The sequence below is a fragment of the Rhodotorula paludigena genome, assembly GCF_050403205.1.
Source record: "Rhodotorula paludigena JCM10292 DNA, Rt_paludigena_JCM10292v1_ctg11, whole genome shotgun sequence".
In the NCBI taxonomy this organism is placed as follows: Eukaryota; Fungi; Basidiomycota; class Microbotryomycetes; order Sporidiobolales; family Sporidiobolaceae; genus Rhodotorula; species Rhodotorula paludigena.
The window spans coordinates 245,028-259,433 of NW_027481447.1; the positions used below are offsets into that span (position 1 = coordinate 245,028).

The 14,406-nt window shown below is 65.2% G+C and overlaps 6 protein-coding genes across 6 annotated transcripts; 3 read left to right on the forward strand and 3 right to left on the reverse strand.

Moving 5' to 3' along the window:
* Positions 1 to 108: 108 nt before the first annotated feature.
* On the forward strand, positions 109 to 853 carry JCM10292_002322 (uncharacterized protein; the record flags this gene model as incomplete). The annotated part of the gene is made up of 3 exons (XM_076647828.1): positions 109 to 144; positions 203 to 332; positions 384 to 853. The coding sequence occupies 3 exons, from the start codon at positions 109 to 111 to the stop codon at positions 851 to 853; spliced, it is 636 nt and encodes a 211-aa protein (XP_076506650.1).
* Positions 854 to 878: 25 nt separating this feature from the next.
* On the reverse strand, positions 879 to 3,568 carry JCM10292_002323 (uncharacterized protein; the record flags this gene model as incomplete). Its single annotated transcript, XM_076647829.1, has 7 exons — positions 879 to 1,098; positions 1,165 to 1,417; positions 1,502 to 1,815; positions 1,884 to 3,086; positions 3,151 to 3,240; positions 3,304 to 3,413; positions 3,488 to 3,568. The coding sequence occupies 7 exons, from the start codon at positions 3,566 to 3,568 to the stop codon at positions 879 to 881; spliced, it is 2,271 nt and encodes a 756-aa protein (XP_076506651.1).
* Positions 3,569 to 4,164: 596 nt separating this feature from the next.
* JCM10292_002324 (uncharacterized protein) lies at positions 4,165 to 5,546 on the forward strand (the record flags this gene model as incomplete). Its single annotated transcript, XM_076647830.1, has 4 exons — positions 4,165 to 4,254; positions 4,320 to 4,332; positions 4,417 to 5,441; positions 5,499 to 5,546. The coding sequence occupies 4 exons, from the start codon at positions 4,165 to 4,167 to the stop codon at positions 5,544 to 5,546; spliced, it is 1,176 nt and encodes a 391-aa protein (XP_076506652.1).
* Positions 5,547 to 6,001: 455 nt separating this feature from the next.
* On the reverse strand, positions 6,002 to 9,786 carry JCM10292_002325 (uncharacterized protein; the record flags this gene model as incomplete). Its single annotated transcript, XM_076647831.1, has 14 exons — positions 6,002 to 6,627; positions 6,689 to 6,781; positions 6,852 to 6,919; positions 6,979 to 7,070; positions 7,131 to 7,560; positions 7,624 to 7,679; positions 7,743 to 7,978; positions 8,046 to 8,382; positions 8,521 to 8,585; positions 8,645 to 8,782; positions 8,851 to 8,901; positions 8,958 to 8,987; positions 9,060 to 9,692; positions 9,774 to 9,786. The coding sequence occupies 14 exons, from the start codon at positions 9,784 to 9,786 to the stop codon at positions 6,002 to 6,004; spliced, it is 2,868 nt and encodes a 955-aa protein (XP_076506653.1).
* A 374-nt stretch (positions 9,787 to 10,160) lies between these two features.
* JCM10292_002326 (flavin monoamine oxidase family protein) lies at positions 10,161 to 11,625 on the reverse strand (the record flags this gene model as incomplete). Its single annotated transcript, XM_076647832.1, has 2 exons — positions 10,161 to 11,318; positions 11,389 to 11,625. The coding sequence occupies 2 exons, from the start codon at positions 11,623 to 11,625 to the stop codon at positions 10,161 to 10,163; spliced, it is 1,395 nt and encodes a 464-aa protein (XP_076506654.1).
* Positions 11,626 to 12,039: 414 nt separating this feature from the next.
* TFG1 (transcription factor IIF subunit TFG1) lies at positions 12,040 to 14,217 on the forward strand (the record flags this gene model as incomplete). The annotated part of the gene is made up of 4 exons (XM_076647833.1): positions 12,040 to 12,960; positions 13,024 to 13,407; positions 13,466 to 13,648; positions 13,714 to 14,217. The coding sequence occupies 4 exons, from the start codon at positions 12,040 to 12,042 to the stop codon at positions 14,215 to 14,217; spliced, it is 1,992 nt and encodes a 663-aa protein (XP_076506655.1).
* Positions 14,218 to 14,406: the final 189 nt, after the last annotated feature.

Here is a 14,406-nt window from a genome sequence, read left to right on the forward strand (position 1 = left end):
GAGAGGCGAGCAAGCGAGAGCGCGCACACGACGAGGTTGCACCGCCTCGTTCGCACCTCTGACACTGCCCACACCGGCTGCCCTTGCCTGTCTGGCCTAGCTACCGGTATGCTGCCCTTCGGACGACCAGCTGTGTTCTCCATCGTGCGCTGCTCGACTCTGTTCTTGCGCCTCCTCGCCGCCCGCTGACTCCCGCTTGAAGGCGCCCGACACGCCTGCACGGGTCACGTACGAGCATGGCATCTCGCCTAAGCACACTCTGTGTGTACACGATCTCGACGGACAAGGCAGGGAGTGGGAGATCAGCGGCACGGTCGCGAAGGTGTCGATCTGTGCGTACCCACTTGTGGCCGCAGTTCCTTCCTGACGCCGCGCCTGTGCAGACAACAGCAAGAACCTGACGCTGCGGCTGCCGGGGCGCATCGTCACATCAATGATAGAGATGCACAATGTTGCAGACTTGCGCCTCGTGGTCGGCACCTCTCCGGCCCCTGATCCGCCGGCGCCGCTGGGCACCCTGCAGCTTGACCCGGACTTGCGCAATGTCAAGATCGAGTATGGCACGCCATCGTCGGTAGGCAAGGTTGTCCTCGCGCCTCTCTTGACGGAGGACGACAGCGGTCGGCGGTCTTTCGGGCTGTCACAACTTTCGCTCCAAGCCGGAGACAACGCTCCTTTCGTTCTTGCAGACGCCGAGGGCCGTCTGTGTGCGCCGCAAAGCGAGCGACCGCCAATCAGCCCGATGGACCCGTCAGCGGATCTACCGCGGCAATGGGTGCTCTCGTACAGAGACGACGGCTGGACGTCTCAAGGCTTGCAGCGCGGCGACAAGGACTACCCACAGCTTGCATAGTCTCCCGTGCGAATAAGACGTGCTTCTACAGCCCGTGCTCGTCCCGAACAGAGAGTATTGCCGCCCGCTGCCCCTTCTCACAGACCGCGAGTGCGAGGTCAAAGTCGCGCTGAGCGCCGTCGCGGTCGCCGCATGCAGCGCGGAGCTCGGCAAGCGCTACGCGCACAGTGGCGACGTCCTTGACGCAAGCCGGACGGAGTCGAAGGGCGAGATCATAGTCGTGCAAGGCGAGTTCGAGCTCCCCTCTGCGGATGTGCGACTTAGCAGTCCTGCTGCTGTCCTTCAATCGGGCAGTCAAGACTCGAACGCACTGAGTAGTACGGGCGGAGGCTCGCAGCAAGAGCAGAGGATACGTCACCGCCGGAAGCCCGTCCTCTCCGACAGTCAAGAACGGTGCTCCGCTCGTGTACCGTCCGTACGAGGCAGCCACCTCTTCTTCTTTGGCGACGGCACTCTTGAGCACCTCGAGACAGCTGTCGAGCGTCGCGAGCGCTTCGGTGAGCGTGTCGAGCGAGACGGACCCAGCAGCTTCCTGCTCTCTGATCTGCGCGAGAGCGCGACAGGCTGCAGGTCACGCCAGAAGTGCGTTAGACAACAGCGCCGAATCTTGCTGCAGACAATATTCGCAGTTCTGAAAGCTCCACGCACCGAGAGTGTACGGCTCGGACGGGTCTCGAAGGCCCGCGCTGAACCCGAAATCAGCAGCCGCCGAGGCAAAGTCGCCGACGCTGCAGTACGCCCAGCCGCGCGCGAGGTATTCGAGGTCGCAGTCTGCATCGCCGAGCCGGCTGCGGTACGCCTTGCCCGAGCGGACAGCAGCGTTGGTGGCGGCGAGGTCGGCTTGCGCTGCGGTGACATCGCCGGCGGAGCCACGGAGGATAGCACGGAGGGATAGGGCGAGGACATCGTTGGGCGTCGACTCGAGGACAAGGTCGATGTCGCGCATGGCGAGCGCGTTCTCGCTGCGAAGGAGCCCGTCAGCGGTCCTGCTACCATAGTCCGCCACGAAGGTCGAGAAAGCGTGACGTACTGTCGCTCCTCGAGAATGAAAGCACGCGCCCGCAGCGCATCGATGTCTGGCTCGTGCTTGTCCGGCTCGCCCTCGACGCTTCGTTTCGACAGATCGACCGCGGCGTCGAGATCCGCCAGCGCCTCATCCAGAAAGCGCAATCGGTAGTAGCACATTCCTCGGCGGACTCGTAGCGACACGGACGTTGGCTCGAAGAGGAGGATGTGCGAGAGGCGATTGACGAGGTCGGGCAGGTTTGCATAGCTGGCCGATTCGTACAGGTCGAGCGTCTCGCGACGATACGCCTGCCGACGTTCTTGAAAATCGGTACGGCGCTCGGGAAAGGCGACGAAGAGGGCCTCGCGCAGTTGCACGACGTCGCCGACGATGATGAGAGGTTCGCCCGGATCGCGCAGGTTCTGCTGGTGATACTCGTTCGAGACGAGAAACCAGCGATCATGGATCAGGCCGTCATTGGCGAGCACCGGATCGATCAAGTCCTGGTCGGTGAACGGGTCTTTCGAGTTGAGCACGACGGCGCCGGGCGGGAGGGTGCTCTTCTCCTTGCCCTTCTTTGCGGCGCGACTGCGGCCCGACCGCATGCTCGCCGCTTCGTCGGCGCTCTGCGTTGCGGTCCGACTCGCGCCAATGTCTGATTCGATGAAGCTGGTTGCGAGGGTAGCGGAGGAAGGGCGGCGGCTGAACAGCGAAGTACCGCGAGAAGGTGCCGGGTCGAAAGGATCGTTCGAGACGGCGCTCGAGATGACGCTGGAAGATGCGCCATACGAAGAGATGCGCCTGGAAGAGATTGAAGAGGCGTACGGTACCGGCGAAGGGTTCGTGCCAGACGGGACAAGGGAAGCATAGCCGGCCGCCGCCAGCAGCTCTTCGTCCTCCTTGATACGCTCTTGCTCTGCCAGCTGGTCAACAAGCTGCGAGATGATCTTCTCGGCCTCGCCGTTGCGGAACCCGCGGTCGCGCCCTTCGCTGCCACCGACAACCTCGTACGCCTCCTTCTTGAGCTCCGTGATGGCTTCGTGGATCGCCTCCTTGGTCGACGTGCGACATACGGTCTCGAGATTGCTCGGTAGACCATCCATCGTCGTCTGAAGTTTGGCGACGCCCGCGCGCGTGTCCTGCAGTGCAGCGAAAATCGCTGTAGCCATCTTGCTCGCGAAAGCTTTAGTCAAGCGAGCGTCCAAGTCGGCGAGCTTGTCACAAGCTCTGTGATTACATCGTCAGTCAGCTCGTCCTGTCTCACGAACTGCGCGGACGATGTCGCACGCACTGCAGCGCGGTCCAGATCGATCTCAGATTTTTATCGTTCGTTTCTAGCCATGTTTTGGCATTCGAGAAGTCGCGGGATATCGACTCGAGTCTGCAGGCGGGACAGAGTCAGCGCGTGTGGCGCTGCTTCCCATGCTCGTTCCGCATCACGCACGCTTCGTTCTTGCCGAACCCGAGCATTTCTTCCCGAGCCTGCAGACGATCAAGACTGATTTCGAGGTTCTGCGAGAAGCCCTCGAGGATGTCGAGCAGTGCCTTGTTGCGCTGCGGATTGTTCGGGTCAGCGTAAGTCCACGAGTGGACAACGAAGCGAGGCCTCGGCGGCATCTGAGACGTACCGAATGCACGCAATGGTACTCGTACAGCGTCTTGACTATCTGCACGCATGCGCCAACCGCTGCGAGCGCGCCGAACGACATGTTGAGCAGGCTGGCTGGCTGCGCAAGAGCCTAAGGGACAGCGTGGACGACGAGGAGAGCCGCCAAGCTCGCGAACTGGATTCTCACGGACTGTACTAGCGAAGGAGCACGCAGCAGGACAGCAGGAGCAGCGCAAGCCCGAAGAACACGAGCCCGCCCACGAGGTTCGTCCGGACAGGAGAGCGGACGAGCCGGGCATGAGGTCTGCTCGGAGTTGCGGAGACAGCGCAACAGCAGGCATCAAGCTGTCCCAGAGCACACAGCTGCGCTGAGCGCCTCCTGGAGCGTAGCTGGCGAAACGGCGCGTCGAGACGGAGCGAGAGATGCGACGCGACTTTGTGCTCTGCCCAGCCTCGCAATACTCGCCTGCAGCCCTCAAGGTAGCTCGTGCAGGACGGTGAGCTATTCAACTGCCTTCACAGCCTGTCACAGCAGTCCGGCGAGCTGACGTCGCTCTTGCAGGAGGACCCACGTCTCTCATCTACGGAACCGCCTAGCACTGTCCACCAGACTTCCTGGAGCAGCTGCGCTCGCGCATTACATTTGCATACGTACCAGACAACAGCAGGACCCGCGCAAGGTCCGCACGAGACGACATGGCAGCGCCGGCGACTCGTCTCAATCCGGTTGTCCAGCTGGGCATCTGCGTCGGCGGCATCTACGTCTCGTTCCTGGTCTGGGCTTTGGTGTGTATCTCTTGCTCGAGAATTTCCCGCGAGAGCATCAGCTGACCGGCCCTGCCGTGCGACAGTGTCAAGAGCGACGTGCGTTCCGTTTTCGCGATCTCGCACTGGGATCCTTGTTGCGCGACTTACTGCAGTCGAAGCTGATCCTGACCTAGAATGCAGTGTCCACTACGCCGTACCTGTCCAACGCGACCTTCCCGACAGCAGACAAGTTCCGCTCTGTTCTCTTCATCAACACCGTTCAATCCGCGTTCTGCGTACTCTCCGCCTTCGTCTACCTCGTTCTCACTAAGCGTCGACCAGGCGTCACGTGGCGCGAGGTCCTGGGACTTCCGTCTACAAGCCAGTCCACCGTACGTGCGAGTCGGGACAAGTCTCTCCTCAATGGTCACGCCAATGGTTCGACGCCGGTCAAGAAGGGCGGCACCGCTTCGCACCTCCTCCGCCTGTACGCCTTCATTGCCTTTGTCGCCGCGTCCGCCGCGCCGTTCGGCTTCCTCGCCCTCTCGCACATCTCGTTCCCGACCCTCCTCCTCGGCAAATCGTGCAAGCTCGTCCCCGTCATGCTCATGAACATCCTCCTGTACCGCCGCAAGTTCCCGCTGCACAAGTACGCGCTGGTCGCGCTCGTCACGGCGGGCATCTGGGCCTTCATGGCGTTCAAGCCGGCCAAGCCGGGCAAGGCCGGCGGGCGCGAGACGAGCAGCCTGCTCGGACTCGTCCTCCTCGGCATCAACCTCATCCTCGACGGCGTCTTCAATGCGACGCAGGACCACGTCTTTTCGATGTACACGCTCGACGGGCCGCAGATGATGTTCTTCATGAACGTCTTTGCCACGCTCTTCACCTCGCTCGCACTCGTCTTCCCCTACGCCCTCACGCCGTCGTTCCTCCTCCCCGTCTCGGCCGCGTCAGGCGAGCACGTCAACGAGCTCTCGTCGGCGCTCTCGTTCAACGCGACGCACCCGTCCGTCAAGCTCGACATCCTCCTCTTCGGCCTCACGGGCTCGATCGGCCAGATCTTCATCTTTGTCACCCTCTCGCTGTACGGCTCGCTCACACTCGTCACCATCACCGTCACGCGCAAGATGGCGACCATGCTCCTGAGCGTCTTTGTGTTTGACCACAAGCTCACTCCGGGCCAGTGGGGCGGAGTTGCCATGGTGTTTGGCGCCGTCTCGATGGAGGTGCGCACTTCGCGTCCATCCTGTGCGCTTGTGCGCGACTGACACTGTTGCTCGCAGGCTCTGTTTGCTCGCCGGGAGAAGAAGAACAAGCTCAAGCACAAGTGAACCCGCTCCCTCGAGCCTCGTCGTTTCCGCACGCATTTCCCGCTCTAGAACTTGCATTCGCATCGCGTCGTTCCAATGTACCATTCGGTGCTTGCGGACAGAAGACTGGTTCGGCACTCGGATCTTGCTTCTTCCTCTCAGTCGGCCCTTGTTCTCGTTTCTCGCTATGCGAGTTGCGAACGAGACGCGGATTGAGAAAACCCAAGCGAGTTCCTCGACGTCTAGGATCCCGCGCACTCCCGCCCAAAGGCAGGGTCTACGAAGGAAACCGCGACGCACGAAGGAACGACATCGGCGACCCAAGCATGCACAAGGGAAGGTCGAGAACGGGGCACAGACGGGTACTGCGGGAACGCACAGAGCACAAACAGGCACGACCGAGACGAGAAAAAAGCGGAACCTCAACCCTCTTCCTCCGATGCTCCGACAAGCGATTCCTCGCGCAACCGCCCCGATTAGAGCTGCGGCTCCTCGTCGCCGAGCGACAGCTTCTCGACGCCGCGCCCAACCGCCGTCGGGGTCACGGTGCCGCTCCCGCCGTCCTCGCTGCCGGTCGTCGTCGACGCGATCTTCGACTCGCCCGCCCTCTTGCGGCCCGGCTCGAGGATCTCGGCGAGCCATTCGTCCTCCTCGCTGCGCTTCGCGGCCCCGACCTCGATGCGCTTAATGCTGGGCTTCGACTCGGGCGACGACGTCTCGAAGCCGGAGTCGTATCCTCCGGTGGGCGACTTGCGGCCTTCTCCGGCTTCGTCCTGCTGGGGCGGCGAAGGCGCAGCGACCTCATGCTCGATGGCGTGCGCAGGCTCGGGGGCAGCGCTCGCTGTCGATGCACCCCAGCCGCTGGGCGCAGCGGCAGCGGGAGCGGCGGACTCGGTGCTCGCAGTCTGCGGCGCGCCCCACCCGCCGCTCGCTGACGTGCTCGACTCGGCGGCGACGGGAGCGCTCGCAGCCGCGCTCGACATGCCCCAGGCGGCGCCCGTATCGTTTGCAGCGGTGGCAGTCGACGGCGAGGCGACAGCGCTGCCCCAGGCGGCCGATCCGCCGATTTGGGACGGGCCGGGCGTGTCCATCGAGCCAAACACTATGAGCGGTAAGGAGCGGACTCAGCGCGGACGAGAGATGTTAGACAATGTGAAGCTCACTCGAACCGGATCCGCCGCTGCAGAAGGACTCGAATTCGAGCGGGACTTCCTGGCCGTCGCGCGCAAAGACCTGCAGGATCTCCGACGCGATGTCTGCGTATACTCGAGCCGTCAATAATGTCGCCAGTGGAAGTGAGCAAGAAGCGAAAGCACGACGACATACCCCTGTCCCTCGGCGTGATGAACGTGACCGCCCTGCCCTTGTTGCCGGCGCGCGCCGTGCGGCCGATGCTGCAGAAATCGCTGAGCATCTGCACCTGATTCGGGAGAGCGCGACAGAGAAGACGCACCGGTGGATGTAGGACGATGTCTCCTTCGGACAGTCGAAGTTGATGACGAGCGAGACGGCGGGAATGTCGAGGCCGCGCTGGGCGACGTCCGTCTGCGCGCCGCGGCAGGGTCAGCGCTCCGCACCCGACGACGCTATACATGAACAACGTACGGCGATGAGAATCGGATGGTGACCCGAGCGGAACTCGGTGATGGAGAAGCTGCGCTCCTCCTGCGTCTTGTCGCCGTGGATCGAGCACGCCTCGAAGTCGAGGCCCGGCTCGCGCAGCCAGTCGCACACGTCCTGCACCGAGCGCTTCGTGTTGAGGAACACGAGAACCTTGCCGCGGTTGGCCTGCTCCTCGCGCAAAAGCTCGACGAGGCGCTCCTTCTTCTCGCGCAGGCCGCCGTCGATGATGACCACCTCCTGCTTGATCATGACGTTGGCCGCGAGCTCGTCCCGGCCAACCGTGACGCGCGCAGCGTTCTTGACGTAGCGCTGCGCGAGGTCGCGCACTTCGGCGGGCCAGGTCGCCGAGAAGAGGAGGACCTGGCGGTCGGGGCGGATGACGCTCATGATCTGGACGAGGGCCTCCTCAAAGCTGCGAGCGTGCACGGTCACTAAAATGGCGAGACTGTAAATGTGGGATGCCGAGGTGACGCACCCCTCGTAGATCATCCTGTCGGCTTCGTCGAGAACGAGGAACGTAACGCGCGCCAGCTGCGCAGGAGGCGAGGAGCGTCAGCGGCTGCTCGATGGTAGAATGGATGGACTCAGACGCACTGACACCTCGCCCGACGCAACGCACTCAAGGAGACGACCAGGCGTAGCGACGAGAAGGTCGGTCCCCTCGTGAAGGACGCGAAGCTGTTCCCACTTGGAGACGCCGCCGTAGAGCGCGCACGCGCGGAACTCGGCCTTTTCCTCAAACTCCGACTTCAGCGACGCCTCTTTGATGTCGTTGGCCATCGATAGGATTTGCATCGCGAGCTCGCGCGTAGGGGCCAGGACGAGCGCGACTGCGAGGACGACGCAGATAGAGGTCAGCCTCGCATTGAGACAGACACAGTCATGAGCGGGACGCACTCGGTCCTTCTTGGGGCGTGGTCGGGTCCTGAGCGCAGATGTGAACGATGGCCGGGAGCAGGTAGGCGAGCGTCTTGCCCGAGCCCGTCTCCGAGATGGCGATCAGGTCGTCGCCGCCGTACGCCATCGGGATGGCCTGCGACTGGACAGGCGTTGGCGTCTGCCAGTGCTTGTCCATAATGAGGGGCATGACATAGGGCGGGAGCTTGGCTTCGGTCCACGTTGGGACGGGCTTGGGCACCTTCTTGCCCTCGACCGTGATCTTCTTGTCCCGGCGATACTGGTCGACCTCTTCTTGGGTGCGAGCTGCGACGGCGGAGTGCTCCTCGTAAAAATTCTGCGCGGCGCAAGCGAGTGGAATTAGCGCGACTCGGGCGTCCTGGCTCTTGACGACGTGCGCGCCGGCTGCACAGGTCGGCAGCAGCGACTTCATGGACCAAGCCTCGACCCTCGCGTCGAGACAGGACTAGCTCACCTTGATGAACTCGGGCACCTTGTTCTTCTCGGGGTGGAACGGCGTCAACTCGAAAGTGAACTCGGCTATGGTGATGCAGCAGATCAGCCCGAGCCCTGTTTAGTGGCGGGCTCGGAAGACGCACCATAGTCGCGGCGAGGAGGGCCGCCGCCCGAGAGGCCCGGACCGCGCCCGCCGTAGCCAGAAGGTCCGCCATCGGTGTAACGCCCCGTGCCGCCGCCGTAGCCACCGCCGCCGCCGTAGCCACCGCCTCCGCCGTGGCCTGTGTTTTGAGATCGTCGAAGTCAGCGCAATGAGCGAGAGCAGGGCTGGCGGAAAAGCGAGACACACCGCCGCCGCCCGAGGGACCGCCATCGCGACGGCCGAAGCCTCCGCCATAGCCTGCAGGTCGGCGAGCATCAGCCAGATTCACGTGAGTGTTAAGAGACATCATGTACCGCCGCCACCTCCGCCCGATCCGCCCCAACCTGCGCAGCGCAAAGATGAGAAGGTCAGTAAGCTCTTCGCTCGTTCGTCCGCGAAGGGAGGTCGAGACGCACCGCCCGAGCCCCTCGCACCGTCGGCACCGACGCCCGAGAAGCGCTCCGACTGGCCGCCGCCGACGGGCATGCCGGGCGCAGGGTGCTCCGCCCGGCCGCCGTACGAGCGCGCCGACTGCTGGTCGCCCCACCTGCCACCACCGCCGCCGTTGCCGTTACGGTCGCCGGGCTGCGACGGCTGGCCCCAGTCGCCGCCTCCGCCACCGCCCTGCTGCATGTGCGGCGGGCGAGCGCGCGAGCCGAGCCCGTTCCTCCCGCCTCCGCCGCCGCCGCCGCCGCCGTACCCGCCGTTTCCGCCCGGCTGGGCCGCACCGCCGCCGCTGCTCCAGCCATTGTTCGCACCTTCCTGGCCACCGCCGCTCTGATGGCCCCACGGGCTGCCGCTCGCTCCTCCTTGGCTCGACGCCGCCGGAGCGCCCCAACCGCCGCCTCCGCCGCTCGGACGCTGCTCGCGCTGCTGAGTCGGCGCGCCCCACGAGCCTCCTCCGCCGCCGCCATTACCGCCGCTGTGACAAGTCGACTGTTGCTGCTGCTGAGGCGGCGCGAGGTTGCCCCACCCGCTGTTGTCGCTCGCAGTGGGAGGCGGAGGCTTGTCCTGTGCGAGGTTGCCGTAGCCAGACGCTGCGGCCGAGTCTGTGTGCGCGAGTTGGGGAAAGGAGAGGTCAGCGGGGGTTCATGTCGAGCGCGCGCGGGGAGGGGGAGAGAGGGACGCACTCCAGCCGGACATGGTGGACTGAGCGAGTGTCTCGAGCGTAGAGCGAGGCAGTCCGAGCGAGCACAGGCGAGGGAGAGAGAGGAGGAAAAGGAAGGGAACGAGGCGGAAGGGCGCGCGTCCGCAGAGTCCGAAGGGGGGTCGAGCGCACCGCTGCGCACGCAGTCGAGCACAGCCACGGTCAGCAGCTGGGGTAGCACGGTGCAGCATCAGACGGACCAGTCCGAGCAAGGCATCCGCACGAGCGAGCGAGAGTCAGCAGAGGACGACGCACTCGCTTCGTCCCGGTCGAGACGCAAAGCACCCGTCGTCCTCGAGCCACCACAGCGCAACAGATAGCGTCTCTTGCATCTATTCACACTCAACTCCGTGAGTCCCAGAGCACGCCACTAGGCCTCGGGCAGCACCCGCTCGAGCAGCTCCCTCACTCGCCTCGCCTCCCGCTCACCGCTGATGACGGCGCCGCCCACGCTCCCGTGGTTCTCCATGTCCGTGTGCTCGCCCGCAAAGCCCAGCCGACCGTCCCACGCCGGCCGCGCGACGAGCACAAAGTCGAGCGGCGAAGCCTCGTCCCCCTGCTGGAGCGCGATGGGCGTCGACGTCGCGCCGCGCGAGAACGGGTCCGACTGCCACGACGTGACGAGGTGGACGCTCGGCGCGGGCGGAGGGCTCGACGGCGCGAGGCGCGAGACGATGTAGGCGTGCATCGCCGCGGCGATCTCGTCGGTCGAGAAGCGCGCGAGGAGTCGCGCTGCGCGCGCTCCGACGTAGGCGAGGAGGGTCGGGTGCGGCGTCGCGGCGATGCGCTCGAAGGAAGAGACGGGGATGACGGTCTGGCGGAAGATCTGCTCGAGCGTGGACGAGCCGTCGAGTTCGACGAACGAGGCGTCGCCCGGCGTCGCAAGCGGGAGGAGGAGGAACGAGCCGTTCTCCGAGGGCGAGGGCCACCATGCCGAGGGGTACGAGAGAACGACCTTCTCGAGCGAGCCCGTGCGCATGCGCTGGACTGCCTGCGTGAAGTAGGGCGAGAGCGGCGGAGAGAACGTCGGCGGCGCGTGCTGCAGGACGGCATGCGGGATCGTCGAGATGACGGCCTGGGCTGTGAGCTCTTGACCCTGCTTGGTCGTCACCTTGACGCCCTTGCCTGCGCCGAGATCCTCGATGTTCGACACCTCGTGCCCGAGGTGGATCTCTCCGCCGGCAGCTTTAACCTCGGCGAGGAGGTTGCGCACGACCTCGCCGTATCCACCCTCGGGAAAACCGTCTGTCCCCGCGAAGCCCTGCTCAAAGCCGGCCCACTTGGCCGCCATCTCTTCGAGCGGGATGCCCGCGCCGATCTCGGCCGTCCGAGCGAGTCCAACGAGGCGCGGATCGTGCCCGATTCTGGGAAGAAGGAGGGACGCGATCGATGCGTCGGCGGGCGTGTCAGGTTGGGCCTTGAAGGCGGTCTGGGCAGATCTCGACAGGAGAGAGGTTGCTTCCGCTTCGGCGAGGACGCCGTCGCGGCCGTAGATGAGCCCCTTTGCGCCCTCGGGCACGTGCACGTCCTGCGTGTGTCAATCAGGTGTCAGCACAGTCTCGTAGGATGGCGCGCATGAGGAGAGCACGCGAGCGTACCATGCCCAACTCCTTGGTGACCAGCCGAGCGGCCGGGTTGCCCTCGCGGAAGCCGTGAATCATGCTCCCGCCGAGGTCTACGGGTGCCTTAAGTCCCTCTGCCTCTCCCGCTGTGTGGATGCGCCCGCCCACGCGGTTGCGGGCCTCGACGAGCGCGATGCGATAGCCCGAGAGGCGGAAGGCGGCGGTGAGGCCCGACATGCCCGCGCCGATGATGACTGCGTCGTACGCTGCCATACCTGCGTGTCTCTGCGGTGCTACAGCTCGCACTCCAGCCTGTAGCGCGGAGCAAGCGAGACGGTCGACGAGAGACGACGAGTGGGGGAAACTCCTCGACCGGAACCAGACCACCCGCACACCGCAGGACCGCGCGTGAAGGGGCCCAGCTGTGCTTGTACTGCTTGTTGCTTGACGGCCTCTGAGCAAAACGGCTTCCGCTGCTGTCGACGCCGAGGTGAGTCTCGTTTGCGGTGACATCGCTCGACTCGCCGGTCCCGATGACTGCACCCGCTGGGATGCGTTGCGATTGCATGAAATCGCCCAGACGAGACCTGTTATACTCATGCAGGAGATCCTGATCCGCCTCGGGCCATCTTCGCAGACTTTCGGCTCCCTCCTCCTCATCTCCCGCCGGCCGCTCCTGCACCCGCCATGGAGCGCAAGCCCAAACTCGAGTCCACGCCCGGCCCTAGCGGTGATGTAGCTCCCGCGGCAGACTCGCCCGCCGCGTCGACCTCGTCCTACACCGACTTCACCCTGCGCGCGACGGCCCCTTCCTCGCTCAGCGGCTGGAAGCACAACGTCATGAAGTTCTCGGCGCTCGGCGACCGCGTCGTCGACCCCTCGGACGAGGGCCTCTTCATGCGCCCCGTCAAGCTCAACCGCAAGGACCCGCGCACGGTCAGGCGCCTGACGGACGAGGACCGCGAGCGGCACAACCAGCGCGCGATCGAGCGCGCAAAGGCCCGCGCGAGGGCGCAGGGCATGGACGTCGACGTCAAGCCCGAGGACGGGGCCGACGGAGCTGTCAAGGGCGAGGGGGACGAGGACGCCGATGCAGCGAGCGGCGCCGCAAAGGCTGAGAAGGAGGAGCTCGACTTTGACCTCGTCGGCAAGGGTGCCGGCGGGTCGACCAACGTCCAACGCCGCGGACCAGGCGGCATGTTCAAGAAGAAGACGCGGCGCGTATTCGTCTCGAGCGAGGAGGCGCGCCGCCTCAAGCGCGAGGAGTGGCAGCCCTGGGTGCTCGAGGATGACGAGGGCCGCGAGCGCTGGATTGGCAGGCTCGAGGGCGGCGCGGGCGAGTCGGACGTCAAGGGTGGCAAGACGGCCGGTGGGGCCGCGTCGGAGCAGGGCCGCGTCGCGCAGGCGGGGCAGCGCAGCGCAGCCGGCTTGGAGGGTTGGCGACCGGCGGCAGAGGCGAGCGCGACCGGCGGCGGCGGGAGCGCGTATGTCGCCTTCGTCTTTGGCGACAACGGCGACGAGTTCCAGGTCGTCCCGGTCAACCGCTGGTACCGGTTCAACCAGGGTCCCAAGTACCTGACTCTGGCCGAAGAGGAAGCCGAAGCCGAGGTGCGCTCGCTCCCTGGCGCCCTGCGATAATTCGGACGTTCTGACAGACTTCTCCATATGCAGTACGCCCGCCAGCAAAAGTCAAAGGACCCCGAGCGCTGGGTCATGCACCGCCGCGCCGCCCCCGCCGTCTCTTCCTCCGGCGCGTCGACGCCCCGCGCGTCCGGCTCGTCGAACGGCGGCGGCGCACCGTCCGCATCGGCGATCCGCTCGCGCATGATGGCCAACTCGGCGCAGGGCGTGCGCGTCGACCCGGACGATGCGCCCGGTCGCGGAGGAGCGGGCGCATCGCGTGCTGCGGCAGGTGGTGGGGCCAGGGGGCGCGCGCGTGGCGGGGATGATCGCGACGATGACGAGTTCGACTTCGAGGAGGACTTCCAGGACGACGAGGAGGGAATTGCCAAGATCGACGACCTCGCCGACGAGGAGGAGGCGAAGGAGCTCGAGGTGCGATTGCTGTTTCTTAAATCCTCGTCCCGGATTACTGACTCGTAGACACTCGCAGGAACGCATCCGCCGTGAAATGCGCGCCGTCGAGCGGGCGGACGAGAATCCCGACGAAGCCGAGGACGACGAGGCCGTGCAGCAGCTCACGGGCACGGGCAAGGAGATCAAAAAGCTCGTCAAGAAGTCGGACAAGACGGGCGCGTACGATTCGGAAGACGAGGAGGAGAACCCTTATGCGAGCGTACGTATCCTCTACACCTGTTATTGACCTGCCGCTTTGCCAAGCTCACCCTCCGCATTCCTAAGGACGAAGCTGCCGACTCGGACGACGCCGCGTCGGTCACGTCCGTGGGCGCCGCAGGCTCGCGAGCCGCCTCTCCTCAGCCCTCGGCCAGTCGTCCTTCTTCGGTGTCCCGCCCGCAGTCTCGCGCCGGCTCGCCTGCCGTCTCCGGCTCGGCGCACATTGCCAAGCGCGCGACCTCGCCGTCGGGCGCGTCGACGAAGCGCAAGCGCGCTGCAGGCGAGGGCGGCGCCGGGTCCGACTCGGAGACGGGCGGCGACGGCTCGAAGCGGCGCAAGGCCGGCAAGGGCAAGTCGCCGTCGCCTGGACCCGTCGGCGTCCTCACGCAGGACGACCTCATCGCGTACCTCAAGACGCGCCCTGGTTTCGCGAGCACGACCAAGGAGGTGCTGACGCACTTCAGGCGCGCGATCAAGGGCGATGCGAGGAACAAGCAGGGGATTGGCGCGCTGCTCCAGGCTGTCGCGAACCTCAAGGAGGGCAATTTGGTGCTGAAGCCTGGGCTGTGAAGCTGGGATGGGCTCCTGTTTGCTCTTCTCCTCTGTACGCAGACGCGCCGTGGTGCAAAAAGACGTGACGTCCAGCGTCTACTTCTTTGCACACCGTGAGTGGGTCGTCTATGTGTGAATGTGCGAGCGTGAGAGCTACAAGGGACGGAGGAGAGGAGCAGCCAGTGCTCGAGGGGATGTCAGGTGGCG